Source organism: Entamoeba invadens, assembly GCF_000330505.1.
Source record: "Entamoeba invadens IP1 unplaced genomic scaffold scaff_1105074725849, whole genome shotgun sequence".
Taxonomy (NCBI): Eukaryota; Evosea; order Mastigamoebida; family Endamoebidae; genus Entamoeba; species Entamoeba invadens.
Window position 1 is genome coordinate 353,761 of NW_004440189.1, and position 16,861 is coordinate 370,621.

The 16,861-nt window shown below is 36.4% G+C and overlaps 11 protein-coding genes across 11 annotated transcripts; 6 read left to right on the top strand and 5 right to left on the bottom strand.

The window, feature by feature from the left end:
- Window positions 1-4: 4 nt before the first annotated feature.
- Window positions 5-644, bottom strand: EIN_224430 (hypothetical protein; the record flags this gene model as incomplete). Its single annotated transcript, XM_004254923.1, has 2 exons — window positions 5-277; window positions 351-644. The coding sequence occupies 2 exons, from the start codon at window positions 642-644 to the stop codon at window positions 5-7; spliced, it is 567 nt and encodes a 188-aa protein (XP_004254971.1).
- An 804-nt stretch (window positions 645-1,448) lies between these two features.
- On the bottom strand, window positions 1,449-2,603 carry EIN_224440 (hypothetical protein; the record flags this gene model as incomplete). The annotated part of the gene is made up of 1 exon (XM_004254924.1): window positions 1,449-2,603. The coding sequence occupies one exon, from the start codon at window positions 2,601-2,603 to the stop codon at window positions 1,449-1,451; it is 1,155 nt and encodes a 384-aa protein (XP_004254972.1).
- Window positions 2,604-2,705: 102 nt separating this feature from the next.
- EIN_224450 (transcription elongation factor S-II, putative) lies at window positions 2,706-3,215 on the bottom strand (the record flags this gene model as incomplete). Its single annotated transcript, XM_004254925.1, has 1 exon — window positions 2,706-3,215. One exon carries the CDS (start codon window positions 3,213-3,215, stop codon window positions 2,706-2,708), a length of 510 nt encoding a protein of 169 aa, XP_004254973.1.
- Window positions 3,216-3,378: 163 nt separating this feature from the next.
- Window positions 3,379-4,610, top strand: EIN_224460 (hypothetical protein; the record flags this gene model as incomplete). Its single annotated transcript, XM_004254926.1, has 4 exons — window positions 3,379-3,564; window positions 3,680-4,126; window positions 4,224-4,446; window positions 4,504-4,610. 4 exons carry the CDS (start codon window positions 3,379-3,381, stop codon window positions 4,608-4,610), a joined length of 963 nt encoding a protein of 320 aa, XP_004254974.1.
- A 1,202-nt stretch (window positions 4,611-5,812) lies between these two features.
- EIN_224470 (NADP transhydrogenase subunit alpha, putative) lies at window positions 5,813-9,091 on the top strand (the record flags this gene model as incomplete). The annotated part of the gene is made up of 1 exon (XM_004254927.1): window positions 5,813-9,091. One exon carries the CDS (start codon window positions 5,813-5,815, stop codon window positions 9,089-9,091), a length of 3,279 nt encoding a protein of 1,092 aa, XP_004254975.1.
- Window positions 9,092-9,407: 316 nt separating this feature from the next.
- EIN_224480 (Floral homeotic protein AGAMOUS, putative) lies at window positions 9,408-10,139 on the top strand (the record flags this gene model as incomplete). Its single annotated transcript, XM_004254928.1, has 2 exons — window positions 9,408-9,977; window positions 10,062-10,139. The coding sequence occupies 2 exons, from the start codon at window positions 9,408-9,410 to the stop codon at window positions 10,137-10,139; spliced, it is 648 nt and encodes a 215-aa protein (XP_004254976.1).
- Window positions 10,140-10,173: 34 nt separating this feature from the next.
- EIN_224490 (hypothetical protein) lies at window positions 10,174-10,842 on the top strand (the record flags this gene model as incomplete). Its single annotated transcript, XM_004254929.1, has 1 exon — window positions 10,174-10,842. The coding sequence occupies one exon, from the start codon at window positions 10,174-10,176 to the stop codon at window positions 10,840-10,842; it is 669 nt and encodes a 222-aa protein (XP_004254977.1).
- A 1,122-nt stretch (window positions 10,843-11,964) lies between these two features.
- Window positions 11,965-12,579, top strand: EIN_224500 (hypothetical protein; the record flags this gene model as incomplete). The annotated part of the gene is made up of 1 exon (XM_004254930.1): window positions 11,965-12,579. One exon carries the CDS (start codon window positions 11,965-11,967, stop codon window positions 12,577-12,579), a length of 615 nt encoding a protein of 204 aa, XP_004254978.1.
- A 14-nt stretch (window positions 12,580-12,593) lies between these two features.
- On the bottom strand, window positions 12,594-14,170 carry EIN_224510 (hypothetical protein; the record flags this gene model as incomplete). Its single annotated transcript, XM_004254931.1, has 2 exons — window positions 12,594-12,844; window positions 12,925-14,170. 2 exons carry the CDS (start codon window positions 14,168-14,170, stop codon window positions 12,594-12,596), a joined length of 1,497 nt encoding a protein of 498 aa, XP_004254979.1.
- A 438-nt stretch (window positions 14,171-14,608) lies between these two features.
- Window positions 14,609-15,403, top strand: EIN_224520 (hypothetical protein; the record flags this gene model as incomplete). Its single annotated transcript, XM_004254932.1, has 1 exon — window positions 14,609-15,403. The coding sequence occupies one exon, from the start codon at window positions 14,609-14,611 to the stop codon at window positions 15,401-15,403; it is 795 nt and encodes a 264-aa protein (XP_004254980.1).
- Window positions 15,404-15,451: 48 nt separating this feature from the next.
- Window positions 15,452-16,711, bottom strand: EIN_224530 (hypothetical protein; the record flags this gene model as incomplete). Its single annotated transcript, XM_004254933.1, has 1 exon — window positions 15,452-16,711. One exon carries the CDS (start codon window positions 16,709-16,711, stop codon window positions 15,452-15,454), a length of 1,260 nt encoding a protein of 419 aa, XP_004254981.1.
- Window positions 16,712-16,861: the final 150 nt, after the last annotated feature.

Here is a 16,861-nt window from a genome sequence, read left to right on the forward strand (position 1 = left end):
TGATTTAGATCGTCTTATTCATGAACTTTCTCTTGTTAAAGCACATCCACCATTTGTCTGGTCTGTTTCCACCATTCTTGAAGATCGCCTCGCAGAGTCTGAGTCCTGTTTCGTTTCTAATAGCAGTGAGGTATTGCTTGACAGTGTCTTTCTCGCCACCTTTCAATGGGTCGACCATACCACCAAGGCAGAACTTTCCGTCGCCTGGGAGTGCGAAGTTCTCGATAGCCATAGAATACGCCATCTTCTCACAGTCGGTCTTTGTATGTCCGTTGAACTACATGTTAAAACACCATTGAATTAGAGAAATAAATTCACAAGAAGAAAATGAAGACTTCAAATCAACAAACTTTCAAAAGGAGAGAAGAAATATAGAAAATCAAATAGACGAGAAGTTTGTCGGCCTCAGCAATGGACATGTCATAGTTTTTAAAGAAAATGTTTGCTTTGAAGTAAGTGACCGCCTCGTCTACAATGTCCATGTCGGTGCCCTTCATCACAAATTTCGGGTTAACCTTCACCTTGGTTTTGAAATCCAAAAGGGGGAATCTCCCCGGCGCTTCGATGATGTGCGCATCAAGAACTGAGTGATAAGCACCCGAACGCTTCATGAAGATCTTGTCTTGCTTGTTGACTCCCAACATTGTCTTCTTTTTCAAGTTCTTTATCAAGTTGAAACTTTATCGTCTTTTATGAGTTTTTTTCATCTTTTCTCGTTCACCTTTATTCATTTTTTAGATGCCTTATTTATTGGCTGATTCATTTCCTTTCGTTAATTAAATGCTCTTGGTTCAGTGTATTTAGAGTTTTTACTATATTATACTATATTATACTATATCATAGAATTGTATAGTATTTTTAATTAAACAATGGTATTTATAGTAAACTTTGTATTGAATATTAATAGTAATTATTCATAAAAAAATACAAAATGTAATAACAAAATTAATTGAACATTTACTGAGACGTGTAGATGACGATGTTGGTAAAAGCAATGAGCACGATGATCAATAAGGCAAGAAGAATAAACTTCGCTTGTGGCGGTACAACAACTTCCATTAGCGGTTTCTTCTTTAAAACCACCGTTTTCTCTGAATGAATCATTTTTAATGTTTTTAAGTTCATCTCTTTAATATTGGGGATGGAATTACAATAATATCTCTATCTTTATAAAAATCAATGTCATCAATCGGGATTGAATTTCGATGATTTTAAGTTCTACTTTGACGTTTAAATAAAAACATAAAACTTCAATTAGGGTTTCCATATTTACTAAAATATTCTTATTATTTTGACTTTCTGTAACAATTATGATATCCAATACTCAACTTTTTCAAAAAAATCAAAATGTTATAAAATTATATCAAAAATATCAGTTGAAAAAGAACTTATCGAAATAAATATTTTTTAGTAAAAAAATATTGAAAAACCAAATAATATAAAAATTATTAATAAACTGTGAACATTTGTTTTGGGGTGACAATAGATTCTGAAAATTGCTCCAACTCGTATATCTGAAACGAAAACGATTTCATTTCTTCATTTCCAAAACAAACCTTTGTCACTGAAGTTGCTTCGAATTGGTATTGTGTGAACTGTGTCACAATTTTCTGTTGTTTGCTCTTTTCATAAATGGTTGTTTCGTATATCCTCTCCTTATTCTCTTCTTCCACTGATATCCAATTGCCCATCAGGTCGCTTGTAGCCCATATTTCTAATAGTCTAAGCTTTGAGTCTATCCTCACAAAGTAACCAGGAAAAGTAGTCTCTTCTTTGATAACCACCCTTCCTTCTTCGTCGAAGTCAAGTATATGAAACGATGTCTTTCTTTTTGTGAGCACTGAATTCCTCCAGTTTATCGACGTCAAGAACTGGTCGAGGACGACTGTTTTGACGGGGGTGGGTGGGATGGTGACCAACTGGAATCGAAGATAGTCGCTTAAATGACATGTCATTACGGAAGAGTACAATCTCGATGTGAGAGATGTTGCGTTTTGCGTGATTTTTATTGTCACTGGATGTGTTTGGAAAAAGGGGCAAAAGATGGGACGTGGTTTCAACAGAAGTTTTGATTGGATCTCAATCTCGAGATTTTGAGAAGGTGATTGGTATTTAAAGCTCAAAAATACATCTGGTCGAGCACAGAAGTCCAAGCACTTCGTTAGCATAAAGTCGATACCAGGAATGTCCTGTATTTGAAGTAGTGTGAAACAACTGAATGAGATACTGACAGTGGACTGTAAAGCCTGGGGATTGGTATATAAAAATCGTTCGTCAAACGTAATTAAATAATTCTTCCTTGACACAAACCCCACGAGTTCGTCAGTCAAGATTACCTCTCCGATTTTTTGTGTTTTAGTTGTCATATACAACGTGATCTTCCTTTTCGTTATATCATTTAAAACAACAGGAGATCCTTTCGTGAGTCTCATCTTAATATGGGTATTACCCACTGTGTATCGAATGAATAAGATAACAGTATTGAGATTTTCCAAGCCCCCTTTCAGATTAGTTCCTTCAACGCAAAACGCGATCGGATTCATGACATCCCCAACAACCTCTTCGCTCATACACTCTGATGACTGAATGGTCTCACTCGTCATCGCTTATTGAAATCAATTTTTTGTTCTACAAATTTTCTCAAGTATTTTTAACTAGAACACAACCAGAGTTTTATTAAAGAAATAAATTGACCAAAAAGTAATTTAACAGCTTCTTTTCCACCCAAACCCGCAATTGGCGCAAGTCAAAATACGTGTCATCGGTTCATCGGCCGACCTGAGTTGCACCTGTGTTTCCTGTATTTTACGAGACGAGCATTTTGGACAGCTGAATTCGTGGTCCGGTATTTTTGAGATATCCAAAGGTTTTTTCTTGTCTTCCTCGTCCTTCATGACTCTGTTTTTCAGTTTCTTCACTTCGTCGTCTGCGAGTTCGTAGGAGTTCATTCCGACGACTTCCTTGACAGTGACTTCATCTTTTTCAATCGAGTCTTTAAGTTTCTGGTTTTTCTTCAAGTTTGAGAGAAGCATCCGCAAATGAGTGTTAAATGCCTCAGAGTCTTTTTCGTGGACTTCAAAAAGTTCATCAGCGAATTGATCACCAAATTTGGCATCTTTAAAAAGCTTTCCCAAAAATTTTATAGCTTTTTCCTTGTTCTCTTGTGTTGCTGGAGAAGATGGTGAAGGTGTTGGCTTTAAAGAAACCCTAGGCATTAATAAAATTGAGTTTAGGTTTCTTTTTAAGTTCTTTAGAAAAGACAAAACAAAAAAAAACTATTAATAGATAGTAAGGAACAAACGGGAGAAAACGTGGTGTTAAACTCAAACAGTATTCTAGTACCTTTTGAAGATCTGTCGAGATCTTCAAAACAACACGATGAATTACCCACGCGCGCTGAAAATATTAGTCGTTGGCGGTGACAAGACTAACAAATCCGCTTTATGCAAGATATTAACGGGACAACCACCACCACAGAATTATATACATACCGTCGGGGTTAATATATACAAATCAAATATTGGTGGCCAGTCCATTATATATTGGGATATACCCTTCGCAGAGGTTTGTTATTTATAATATATTTATAATACTATTATAATACATTATTATTTATAGTATATTTATAATATATTTATAATACTATTAAACTATTACTATTACATGAATGACGGAATAGTACAAATTGGGAAGAACGTTGGACTTTGCTAAAGAGAAGGTCGACGGAATTATATTGATGACATTAAACGACGTGGAAAGTAGTTTTGACGCGGCTAAGGATTGGATGAAACTCTTTGCAAACGACAAAGTGCGCGTGTTGATTGTCAGCGACACGAAAGACCAAAAGGACTCAAAGTTGGAAGAGCTTAAAATGATACACAAACAGACAGTAGAGGTCGATGTCAAGATGATTAATATCGCAAAAAAGAAATTTGTGTTTGAGACTATCAACGACTTCATCGACAAAATTGTGAAGACTTCTGGCAACTTCAAGAAGGAAGTTATGGAAGAAAGTGAACTTTCATCTTCATCTGCAACACCAAATTTTAAATGTTCGTCATCTCCAAGATTTTTCTCGTTTTCTCCAACACGACTTTCTAATGCGTCATCACAAGCTCAAAAACTTGTTTGTTTTTTTATAATTTGTTTAATAATATATATATACTATAATTATAGCATATGTGTTACTAATAACTCATAATAATGAAATTAATAACAAATAGAACGAACAATTTATAGAAAAATCGAAACAACACGTGGAACAGTTATTTGGAGAGATATCTAATTACATTGAGGAATTGCGAAAAACGAAATTTGGCGATGGGGCAGAAGAGATTTACAAAAAGAACGAATTGGAGCGTTTTGTTGGACACGTTGAGATAGAAAAGACGACATTAATCAAAGATTTTGACAAATACGAAAAGATGGTGTCTGACGGGGAAAATAGTTTGTTTTGTAAATAATTTACTATACTCATTAAAAAAATGAGGGATTGACTTATAGTCACAATCACATGCGATGATCTTCAACGACTGATCGAGGTGAGAGAACACTGTTGGCAAAAGAACTTTGAGTTTATAGGATTTAATTTCAAAAGAATTAAAAACTGAATTTGTGTTGTGTTTTTGGTTGGGTTTTGAAATTCTACATTGCTATTTTTTTAAACTAGTTTTATTATAGTAATTTAGTAATATAATTACAACATTAAAAAAAAAACTGAGTTTCTAAAATCGTGTTTTTTGTATTCCATTTTTAAAAGGAATATAGTTGTATACATAGTTTTAATCTAGTAACATTTTGTATAAAAAATAAGAGAAGTAAAATATTAGAAAAATCTAATTCGGTTTTGAGTAAGTTTTGTTGAATTTCATAGATAAGAATTGAACTTTGCTTGAAATGCTTTAGTAAAAATTCAACAAATTAATTCATCGAAGAAAAGCAAATCAAACAACAAGTTTTGAGAGAGATGATTTGACGAGATTTATCGAGAACGAAAAGGTGTGAGATGTTTATCGTTTTTGTTGTGTGATTGGTTAAAAAACTAACATGATTGAAGTTCATTACATTTTATATGTGAAAAGAAAATGTTTACAAAAACGAAAAAGTCCAAAGTCACTTCGAAACAAACACGAAGACCAGTTCTAGATACTACAAACTTACATCATGTTTCATAGCAACCGAACAAAGAAATAATCAACAAAATTTCCATCGCAAGAAAAGAATGTTCTTAGAAACTCATTCAATAAAAATTCCACATGAGTTCAATACAAATTGAAGAATAATACGCAACAAATTCCCGAAATTTTACACAAATAATAACACATTTACATAACAAATTTATTATGACGAGAGAAAATGATATTTAAATGTTATATATAACATTTTGATAATTATTTTCACAACACTTGTACGGAACTTAAAAATGGTCAAAAAATAGTTGTCCTCAAAACGTTTGGAGAACTTAATGGATTGTCTCAAAAAAAGAATAATATGAGTTCTTGTCTGAAATGCCGAAGATTATTTGCGAGATTGCGTTCTAACAAGTTAACGGAATGAAATAATAAATAACTGAGAAAAAATACTGAAATGTGAACAATGAAACAAAATGTGGCAAAAATTGTTTTGGTGTGAATATAAAAAAGTGTGTCTCCCGAATACTTCCCGAAAAAGACTAAGTGAAACGAGCCGAACGAAAAAGACCAGAAACTTCCAAATATTCGTTTGGGTCGGCACAATTCGACGGCTGTGGAATAGAGAAAGACAAGATCTTTGTGACGATATAAAAGTAGAGAACTCCAAAAGTGTATCAATTATGTCGGACAATAGTGTTAACTTCGACTACGAAAAGGTTCTCAGCAACATTGTCAGTGTCGGCAACATTGTTGTCTCTCTCTGTTTCATTCTTGCACTGAGAGGATTGTCAGCACAAACTTCTGCTAAAATGGGTAACATATACGGTATCATTGGTATGAGTGTAGCGTTCTTTGCTGCTATTATGAATAAGGTATGTGATTACTTTGGTGTATACGCAGACGAAGAATACAACGAGTGGATCTTATACACCACTGGTATATATTTGGTGTGTATTATCCCAGCTGCTGTTATTGGTATATTTATTGCATCAAAAGTGGAAATGGTACAGATGCCGCAATTGGTTGCTGGTTTCCATTCTTTTGTCGGTCTTGCTGCGGTGTTGATCGGGTTTGCGCATTGGATCAAAGATGCAGAAAACTACACCGGAGTACACGAGAAGACTGAAGAAAACGGCATTGCTTATTTGACTATGATTGGCCTTGAAACTGTTCTTGGCATTTTCATTGGTGGTTTGACGTTCACTGGGTCCATCGTTGCGTTTGGAAAGCTTCAAGGTATCATTAGATCAAAGCCACTCATTATAGGAGGGAACTTCAGACACGTCATCAACGCCGTCTCCTGTGCTGTTGGCTGCTTGTTGGTCATTCCATATATAGCCGTGGAGTATATCAGTTTGAATGATTACAATATCATTGATGATAATCCAGACACAATGCACGACATTCAATATAACAGTGTCTTTATTAATATGGCTATTTTGATGGTGGTCACCATCATCTCATTCTTTATTGGGTGGCATTTGGTCATGGCAATTGGTGGTGCAGATATGCCAGTCGTCATTTCCATGTTGAACTCATACTCGGGTTGGGCCACAGCGGCTGCTGGATTCTTGTTGAACAACTATGCCATGATTGTTTCTGGTGCTTTGATTGGTTCTTCTGGTGCGATTTTGTCGTATATCATGTGCGCTGCTATGAACAGAGGCTTTTTGAGTGTCATTCTTGGGATTGGAACGCATAAAACAGAAACTGCTGCGTCTCCAGTTACGAAGAACGAAAAAGATACTGGAAACAAAGAAGTCAACCCGATTGAGGTCGGAGAGTTTGCTAAACTCCTTGTTGATTCACACAAGATTGCTATCGTTCCGGGTTACGGTATGGCTGTTGCGAAGGCTCAACACGTTGTTGCTGAATTGGCAAATATGTTAACCAAGGCTGGAAAGACAGTAAACTTCATCATTCACCCAGTCGCTGGTAGACTTCCGGGCCATATGAACGTCTTGTTGGCTGAGGCGAGTGTCCCATACAAAATTGTCTTTGCCATGGAAGAAGTCGAGGATTTGAGTGATTACGATGTTTGTATTGTGGTTGGCGCAAATGATACAGTCAACCCAATTGCAGAGACAGACCCGAACTGCCCGTTGGCTGGTATGCCAATCATTAAGACTTATCAGGCCAAGGTTGTTGTTGTCAACAAGAGAAGTTTGAACCAGGGATATGCTGCTGTTGATAATCCTTTGTTCTTCTTTAACAACACACGAATGTATTTGAAGGATTCCAAGGCTGGGTTTGAGAGTTTGAATTCGGAAGTAAAGAAAATCCTTGGAGAAGTTGTACACACTGAAACAACAGAATCTGGTGCTACTGAAAAGACCGGACTCTTACAAGGTATTTCAGACGCTGCCCCAGTCAAAATTGATCCAGAAGACTTGTTCATTGGTGTGCCAAAGGAGAAAACGCCAGAGAAGATGGTGGCTATGGTACCATCGGTCTGTAAACAACTTAGGAGCAGAGGATATGGTATTTATATCGAATCCGGTGCTGGTTTGCTTTCGACGTACTCTGACGAGGATTATAGAAGAGTTGGGTGTAAAATTGCAGAGACTACGGACGAGGTGTATGAGAAGGCCAATATCATTTGCAAGGTAAACCCACCAACAGAGGAAGAGATTGAAGTGATGAAACAAGGACAAACTCTTATCTCATTCTTCTACCCAAAGAAGAATCCAGATTTACTTGAAAAGGCTGTTCAGAAGGGTATTACTGTTATTTCCATGGACTGTGTCCCAAGAGTCTCCAACGCTCAATGCATGGATGCGCTCAGTTCCCAAAACAACTTGGCTGGGTATAGAAGTATCATTGAAGCGTCCAATAAGTTTGGAAGACTTCTTATGGGTCAGGTCACTGCTGCTGGCAAATCACAACCTGCAAATGTTTTCATCATTGGTGTCGGTGTGTCTGGTCTTGCTGCCATTTCAACTGCCAAAGCCCTTGGCGCACAGGTCAAGGCATTTGATTCGAGGGCTGCTGCCAAAGAACAAGCAGAGTCTGTCGGTGCTGAGTTCTGCACTGTTTCTGTTATTGAAGATTCAGAAGACAAGAACACTGGTTACGCCAAAGCTGCGTCACAGAAATTCATTGATGCTGAGTATGCCTTGTTTAGACAAATCTTGCCAGAGATGGATATTGTTGTAACCACAGCCAACATCCCGGGCAGAACGGCACCAATTCTTGTCACACAAGACATGGTTGACTCGATGAAGATTGGGTCAGTTATTGTTGATCTTGCTGCTCCGAATGGAGGGAACTGCGAGGTTACAAGAAGTGGTGAGACGTATGTTTATGACAACAAAGTCACTGTTATTGGTCAAGTTGATTTCACTGTGAGAATGGCCCCGCAAGCTTCGCAGTTGTACGCACAGAACATTTTCAATTTTATGAATCATGTCTGCAAGAAGGCGACTGAGTTTGTTATTAAGTCTGATGATGTCATCCAAAGACAAATGACTGTCTGCTCATCTGGACAAAACATGTACCCTGCCCCACCAATGGAAATTAGACAACAACCACCAAAGAAAGAAACTGCTGCTCCATCAGTTGCAGTCGCTGCTGAACCAGAACAACAGAAAAAGAAGTCGTACACCGGAACGATTGTGTCTGTGATCTGTTTGCTGCTGTTGGTCATTTTCATGTTGTTCATGCCTTCAATGTTCGTTACAGCTGTTATGTCGTTTGTGCTTGCTATCATTGTCGGGTACTACGTCATTTGGAACGTCACTTCTGCTCTCCACACACCATTGATGTCCGTTACTAATGCTATTTCGGGTATTATTGCCGTCGGTGGTATTACTAACATTTACCTCACACCAATGAAAGACGAAGGACTTATCTACTATATCTGCGTGACTGTTGTTGGATGTTTGGCTGTCTTCATTGCTTGTTTGAACGTGTTTGGTGGGTTCTTTATTACACACCGTATGTTGCAGATGTTCCACTAAATCAATTGATATTACTTATGGTTTTATTTAAAATAAATTCATTCTATTAAAACTCTAACCCAAATAATAACAGACATACAGATATTTTGTTTGGCTTTCTGTTCAATCGAACAAAATATTAGTAAAAGAACGAAAAAAACCAGAAACACTATTTTACATTTCCTGAAATTGAATACAAGAAAATAAACAATAACTTTAATATTTGTTATTATTTCAAATACTATATATCTATATTGAGATATTCAATAAATAAACATTTTCAAAAACAAAAAGAGCAAAAAGAGATAACCCAGAACTACAAAATAAAAGAGTAGAGATGGGACGTAACAAAATCAAAATAGAGAAGATAGATAACGAAAGAAAGAGACAGACCACATTCCAGAAACGCCGTCATGGGCTTATTAAAAAAGCCATGGAACTCAGTATATTATGTGATTGCCAAGTTTCTTTGATGGTATTTAAAGATGAGAAGTTGGTTGTATACAGCACTTCTGATATTAAAAAGACTCTATTAGAGTTTGTCCAATTCAAAAACAAATTTGTTTCATTTTCGAACGATGACTATAATAACGTGACTGAAAATATGATCGACATCGAACAACCTGAAAAACCACAACAAGACAAACAGCCCGACAAACCCGAAGCGTCACCTTCACAACAATTATTCCCACCAATACCTCAACAACAACAAGAACAACAAAGAGGACAACCAAGACCAGACTATGCCCCACCGCCACAGTACAGTGACAGAAGAGATTATCAACAAATCGACCAAAGGAAACAAAAGGATAAGAAAGAACAATTCAGAGGCGCTCAACAAGACGGTTTTACCTTTGGGAGGGTCGAAGAATATCGCGACGGATCCCCTTCACAAGATGGATTTTATGTTTGTTCTCATCATATTACTTCAAGTGTGTTGTATCTTCTCTATTTCTTATTACTTATATATTGGTTGTATACTAAATAGTAGCAACGACAACCCATTAAAAGAGAACCACAGAACGACCCGGGGTTAATACCGAAAGACAAACGACTTTCGCCAGAGTGAATACGGAACTTTTAAAGAGGAACTGAAAAAGTAAATGATTGTTATTGTCGTGTTATTTGCATGTTTTTTAGTGTGTTTTGGGGTGTCATTAATTTACAGGAGTGGGATCATACTGTTCTTTTATAAGACTTTGATTGTGGGGGTGAAGTCTGGGTCAACGTTCGACGTTAATTTCACACTCAACTTGTCGACCATTTGCTTTGTGATATTATTAGGGATTGCTGTGTTGGCTTACTGCTTTGTTGTAATGCTTGTGTTCCTCTTTAATAATAGAGGAGTTACGTTATTGGGTATCATCCTTTCATTACTCATCTTTTTGTTTGGCATCACAGTGGGGACGTTTGTTGTTGCGATGTTGGTGGACTCTGGAGACTCGCTACAAGGGATGTTTCAATATCGCGAGGACGAGGATGAAAACGACTTGAAGACACAAATTGAGTTCGAATTTGCGTGTTGCGGATTCGATAATGAAACAACACAACAACAAGGCGAATTTTATTGTAAATGGAAATCAGATGCAAAGACAGTCTGGTGTAAAGACTCGGTGTACAAACCATTTATGCAGTCATTGGGGATGTTGCTTATGCCAATTGTCTTTACTTTAATTGCGGCGGCTGTTGGATTTGTTGTGCTTATTTTCTTGTTCAGACACCAGAAATTGGAGTTTAAAAACGACGAGTGGGGTGACGAGTTTTATGGATAATTGAGTTTGTTGTTTTAAAACTTGTTTACTCTGTGTGATTATAACGGAATTTAATAGTTTCATTTTGAATATTCAAAGTGGATTTTGAGATATTTAAAGATCGATATGAATTCCGATATATTTTTGAAATAAATTATTTAAAAAATGGTGTTTTCAACTAGAAAACTTTGAAATGGGAATGAAGAGTTGTTTATTTCTGTTTTATTTCTAAATAATAACAATTATCATCTTCAAAGAATATTATCAGCAAAAAAGATCAAACATATTCAATTACAGATCGAGTATTTATTGGGTGCCATAATTATTTTAAGAAATAAAATGAGTTTGGCACCCATTTTCATATCAATTATTATCAAGAAAAAAACAAATAAAAAACAAAAAATTAAAACCCGAATTTTTACACCAATCAATCCTCAAATTTCTGACACTCAATAAAAACTCTATCTGTAAGAAGGTTTCAATGAGAAATAATAACACCCAACATTTTGTTTTTTTATTATTATTATAACAAATAAATTGATATTTTTGTTGAATAATTGTGTAAAGGTAAATGAATTGGTGATTTTATCCTAAAAGTATTGTATTAAATTGTTTTATTAAAATTATATTATATTCAAACTATATTTATTGACACTTTTTATTTCAAATGAACTTTTATAACATCTTTTTTTTGTATTTTTAAAAATACTTTTCAATTGTGAATTAAATTTTGCTTTCTTACAAACTATAAAACTTACTATTTTCATTGTTATATTATATAGTTAGTCTATAATTCTTGTAATTACACATATAGTTACTGATTTAGAAATACTACAAAATTATTAAAAAACTTTAAAAAAAATCCTTTTGAGCCAAAACAATTTTTTGCTTCTTGAGAACAATTATTTCTACCACTTTGTCGCAAATGCACTACATTTCTTTTTCCCAACTTTCCCATTGTTTGCAGAGAACTCGGCCAATTTAAAATAGAATTCTTTATGCTATTTGAAACGAATAAAAAACGAGCAAACAACGCCTTTTTTCTTTTTTCCTATGCAGATGTGAATAAAAATTAGTAAAACAATAGTACTAGGCAAAACACAAGAATCACAAGAATAAAAATCAGACACTATCATTTCAAAGATGACAACACAATACGCTTACGACGTGCCACTTTTGCGTGGATTTCTGACAAGACAGGAAACAAGCGGGACAAAAGGGTGGAACAAAAAGTGGTTCCAGAACAGCTATGCCACGCCCACTGTACTCGACTGTTATTCCAATGAAAAAGCGACAAAGCCTTCTTCTTCCATTGACTTCAAAGAAGTCACTGATCTTAAGGTAGTTCGTACAAAGTCGGAAGATTCCGATAAAAAGCGATATGGGTTCCAATTCAAGTATGGCAAACACACCCAAAAGCTTCTAGCTGAAGGTGAAGAGGAAGGGCAATATTGGAGAGAGGGTTTCTCTGCTCTTATCAAATTAGCGCAAGGCAAAGCTCCCGAGAAAAAAGTAAAAGCAAAAGCCAAGGACAATAAAACTGATGAAGATGGGTTATATGAGGGAGAGTACTTTGTGCAATCCGTTATTGACTTCCGTAGCAGTGATCCTGGCGTGTTAAGCTTTAGAAAATCCGAGTACATGATTCTCCTTGGAACAAGTTCGAGTGGATGGTCACCTGTTGAATTTGGTGGAAAGCGTGGGTGGGTACCAACAGAGTTCATCGCTCGTGTCGACCAAACCAAAAATGTTAATTGACTCATTAAATTACATTACACATTCGGCCCAAATATCGCGTCGTAGTTTTGGATCGCGAAACTGTAAATGAATGGATACCCCCTCAACGATGGTTGTATACACGTCACACAGTTTTCCACAGTCATCTTCGTCTGTTCTTTGTTGTCCGAGACGGTTTTTAAAAGCCCAAGAACTTCATTCAAAAACAAGAGACTCATCTCTGGCATCAACACAAAGATTGCTACAAACTCTTTCAACAGTCTTTCGGAAGTCATTGTTTGTTTTGCTGTGTGTTACTTTCTTCTTGATCAATGTGACACATAATATAAGAGTAGATCATAATAATAGATTGAAAGGAGAACAAACCATTCCAGACTTGTAACAACTTGTCATTGATATCTGCGGGGATCACCGGAGTCGGCATTACTTTGATGTAATATTTCAGTGCACCAACAACAGAGAAGACATCAAACTGAGAGAGCATTTCGTTGTCTAGAACTTTGTTGTCGAGCATGTCTGCTATTGTCTCTATCTTCTCTTTACTCCCATTAACTCTGAATATGCCCTCCACGTTAAGACACCGGTTTTTGATGTAATTGATGAGAGTTAATACATTCTCTGGGAGTGCAAGGTGATGTGTTGCAATTTGTTCCAACGAGACTCCAACTATTTTGGTGTTTTTGTTTCGCTCTTTCTTTGAAAAGCGGAGTGACAGTATTTTTTGAGTTCGTGGGGAGACGAGTGGCGACGACCCTTTTAATTTTGGTGAGGAGCATTGAGGTATAATTTGCAGAGAAGGTTGCTTGAAGAGTTTTGGGACATTTGGTCCCGTCTTTCTCCTTGGTGTTGTTGCAAACTGAGAGACCTCTGCGCGAATGAATCGTCTGAGTAAAGTGACATACCACGGCTGCACTTTTTTCAGTAATTTACTCCACGACTCGAACGTCTCTTGTTCTGAAAATTGGATTGTATACGTGGAGTTTATTGAAAGGGTTAATGGCTGCTTTTGGACAACTACTGGGGATGATAAGTAAATGATACAGTCGATTTGTTTGTTAACCTTTGCGAGCATCAAAAAATTGGCGTCGAGCTTCATCAGCCTCTTCTTCATCTCGGAATCATTCTGAGAGAACAATACCATGTCGCCGTTGTCTATGCGAGGTGGTATCGAGTATATTGAGGTGTACAACGTGGTTAATTCCCGTTGAGAATAAGCAACAAAGTACTGTTGGAAAATTTTGATTTGTGCATTTAAGTACTTTGAGTAGTCAATTTGATTGGTATACTTCTTTGTGAAATCAACAACTATTGTTTCATCCTTTTTTGGTGTTCTTGGCGTTCGTGGGACTTGTGGTTGAGACTTTGGAAATAAAATGTTGTTTCGTTGGAGCATTAAAAGGTGTGCTTTAGTGTATGAGAAGACTGGTTTCGTTGATGAGACAACTGCAATGTTAGCAGAACAGTCGGTTAGTAAATGTGTGATGAAGCGGTCGGTTTTAGTCATTCTTGAGTCCGAAGAGTCAATGTATAACACATTAAGTGTCAAGTCTGTAGGCGCTCGTCTTGTTATTGGTGCGCGAGAACGTCGTGGGGTTAACAGGATGCTGTCCATATAAAAACTGAATTTGTAGAGTACTTTTTTATTTAATACTTTGTTCAATGCATTTTGTATAAAACAAAAAAGACATTTTGGGGTTGTTTATACTTTGCAACAAAATTGTTTTGTTGACGTTTTCAAAAAATTCACTTAACTACTAATTATCATTAATTATAGTATATTTCAATTATTCAAATATACTAATATTTTATTTAAAAATATTATATTTAAATAATAAAATGTCAAAGGATTCAAAATACCATAACAAATAGATTATTTATTATTATTATATTAAACACTTTTTGTATTTAGTAATTATAATAAATAATACTATTCTCTAATAAAAATAATAATATAACAAAATTCAATCCACCAATGAAAAATGTTATTAAAGAACTACAAAAAACTTGAAAGAAAAAAACAAAAGAACTGATAAAAATCATAATTTACAACATGAACGCAATTTTGTTATTGGCTTTTGTTTTAACGAGTTCGGCGGTCAAAATAACAGTGACGAAAACCTCTGAGATAATACCAACAAATTCGACGATAGGAGAGAAGTGTGTCGGTGACATTCCACAAACTGAGATCAAACGGATTCAAAAGCGTGTGTCTGCTCTCGAAGCCCGTGTCGAGCAATTCAAAAAAATCACTACAGAGATTTCTGTGCGCATTGAGGACTTGTCGAAAGAAGAGAATAAGACGTTAAGCGCAACAGACAGAAACAACTTGGTCGAGGCCAAACTCAGACTGTACAAATACCAAATTGTCACTGTGAAACGCGTTATCAAGTTAATCACTTTGATTAAGAAAACTCTCAACATCCTTCCCGAACCCATGAACACAAAACTCATCGAGAACATGCGCATCGAGAAGCGGATCAAAAACTTGAAGCGCGTCATTTTGGTCTTACGTGACAGACTTAGAAACGACAAGGAGGTTCTTAAATACATAACTAGACAGGAAGTTAGGGGCACTTACAAAGGTACACCCGTCAAAAAGAGTGTAATGATTAACGAAATTTTCCCCAAGAAGAATATTAAGTACTTTGGAGGGAGTGAAGAGACGGAGAAGAAGGTGGTCGACTTAGTTGTCAAAGAGTTGAAAAGGTGCAAAAAGGCCACGAAAGCGCAAAAGGCCAAAAAGCAGATGTTTGGTGGGAAGAAAGAGACGGAGAAGATTATTGTCGACTTAGTCGTTAAGCAACTGAGCAACTGCAAACAGTTCAACAAGAGATTTGGGAAGTAAGTCTTTTGTTTTTGGTTATTAGTTTAACTAGTAAGTGGTACAAAACAATCACTTTTTAGGCGCACAATACGATATGTTCATTAACCCTTGTGGCTTTGTCTTCTTGATATACTGAACTATATTATACAAGTCATATGTCAGTGTATCTAACACATCGACACGTGGTTTTAATAAGATACTTTTGAGACTTGGATCAAAAGAAAACAAAGAGAGGATCTTGGAGAGGGTAACACTCAGTCTAACTTCTCCAACGACTTTAATCTTCTCTGGCCTCGATGAAAAGTCCGAAAAGAAGTCATTTTTCAACTTAATAATGTTATTGTCACAGATCCACTTGTCTTGCATTCGGACTTTGTATTTGTCATACAAAAAGATTTTGTTGTACCTCAAAACATCAAACTTGAGTTGTTCGTCGAGAGGATCACTGCTGTATAACATGAAAAGACTTTTCACATCAGGCCAATAGTCACGCACTATTTCAACACAACAGTCTTTGTCCTGAGACGTTTTTAACTTCTCGAGACAGACATCTAAGACATAATTGAATTTCCACATCTCATCCATATCCCTCAAAAAACTGAACGCTATGTCCCGACGCTCCATTTTGATATCAACACCTTCTTTCACAAATACCACACTCGAAGTGCCCAATAAGAATGAATACACTTTGTACTTCGTCCCACTCAAAAACATTGTATAAGGCAGATTCACATAATGATTCATCACAGAGACTAAGAAGTCATTCACCATCATGTCTTCCGAATCAAACCGAACTATTACGACATCGCCAGACCCATCGGTGATCTTCTTGTAAACTTCGTTGTGCTCGTAAGTCTCTCCGGAGTACGTCCTCACCCTGAACGGAGTCAATTTGGTTTGAAACGGTGTCACAACAACTTCGTACAATCGCTTCTTCAAGTCAACTGAATTGTTTTTCTTCTTCGGAAGGATTTTGTTAATGTCGAAAATCCTGTGATACTTGTTCTTCTCAGCGCTGTCAATCAACAACTTCATTTCGATAACGTAGTCGGTATAATTAAAACTTGAAAGTCGTTCAATGAACTGTTGTGTGATTTGTGACGGAGTCACTAAGTTCTCCGAAATGATTTTTTGGATCATCCATTCCCACCCAAACTCGAGCATTTGTGGTGTTTTCAGGGGGCCAAATTCAAACAGCTCTCCAAAGTGTGATGAATTGTTCACCTTAAGATCTGCAAAAGATATGTTACAATTGGTTGCCATCTCATGTAACAAATCGCTTGCTTCTAAGTTCACTGTCATTCTGAGTGTCTGAATACGTCCAGACATGTATGTCTCGAATATGGGTTGAACGGAGTGTTGGAAATAATTTTCAATTCTCATTTGGGTCATGGAAAGGTGTGCATAGGACTCGTCTTTCTAAAGAAAGGTATATACCCCTTGAAGCACAATAAACGTCATGTACTTCTCTTCTCGAAA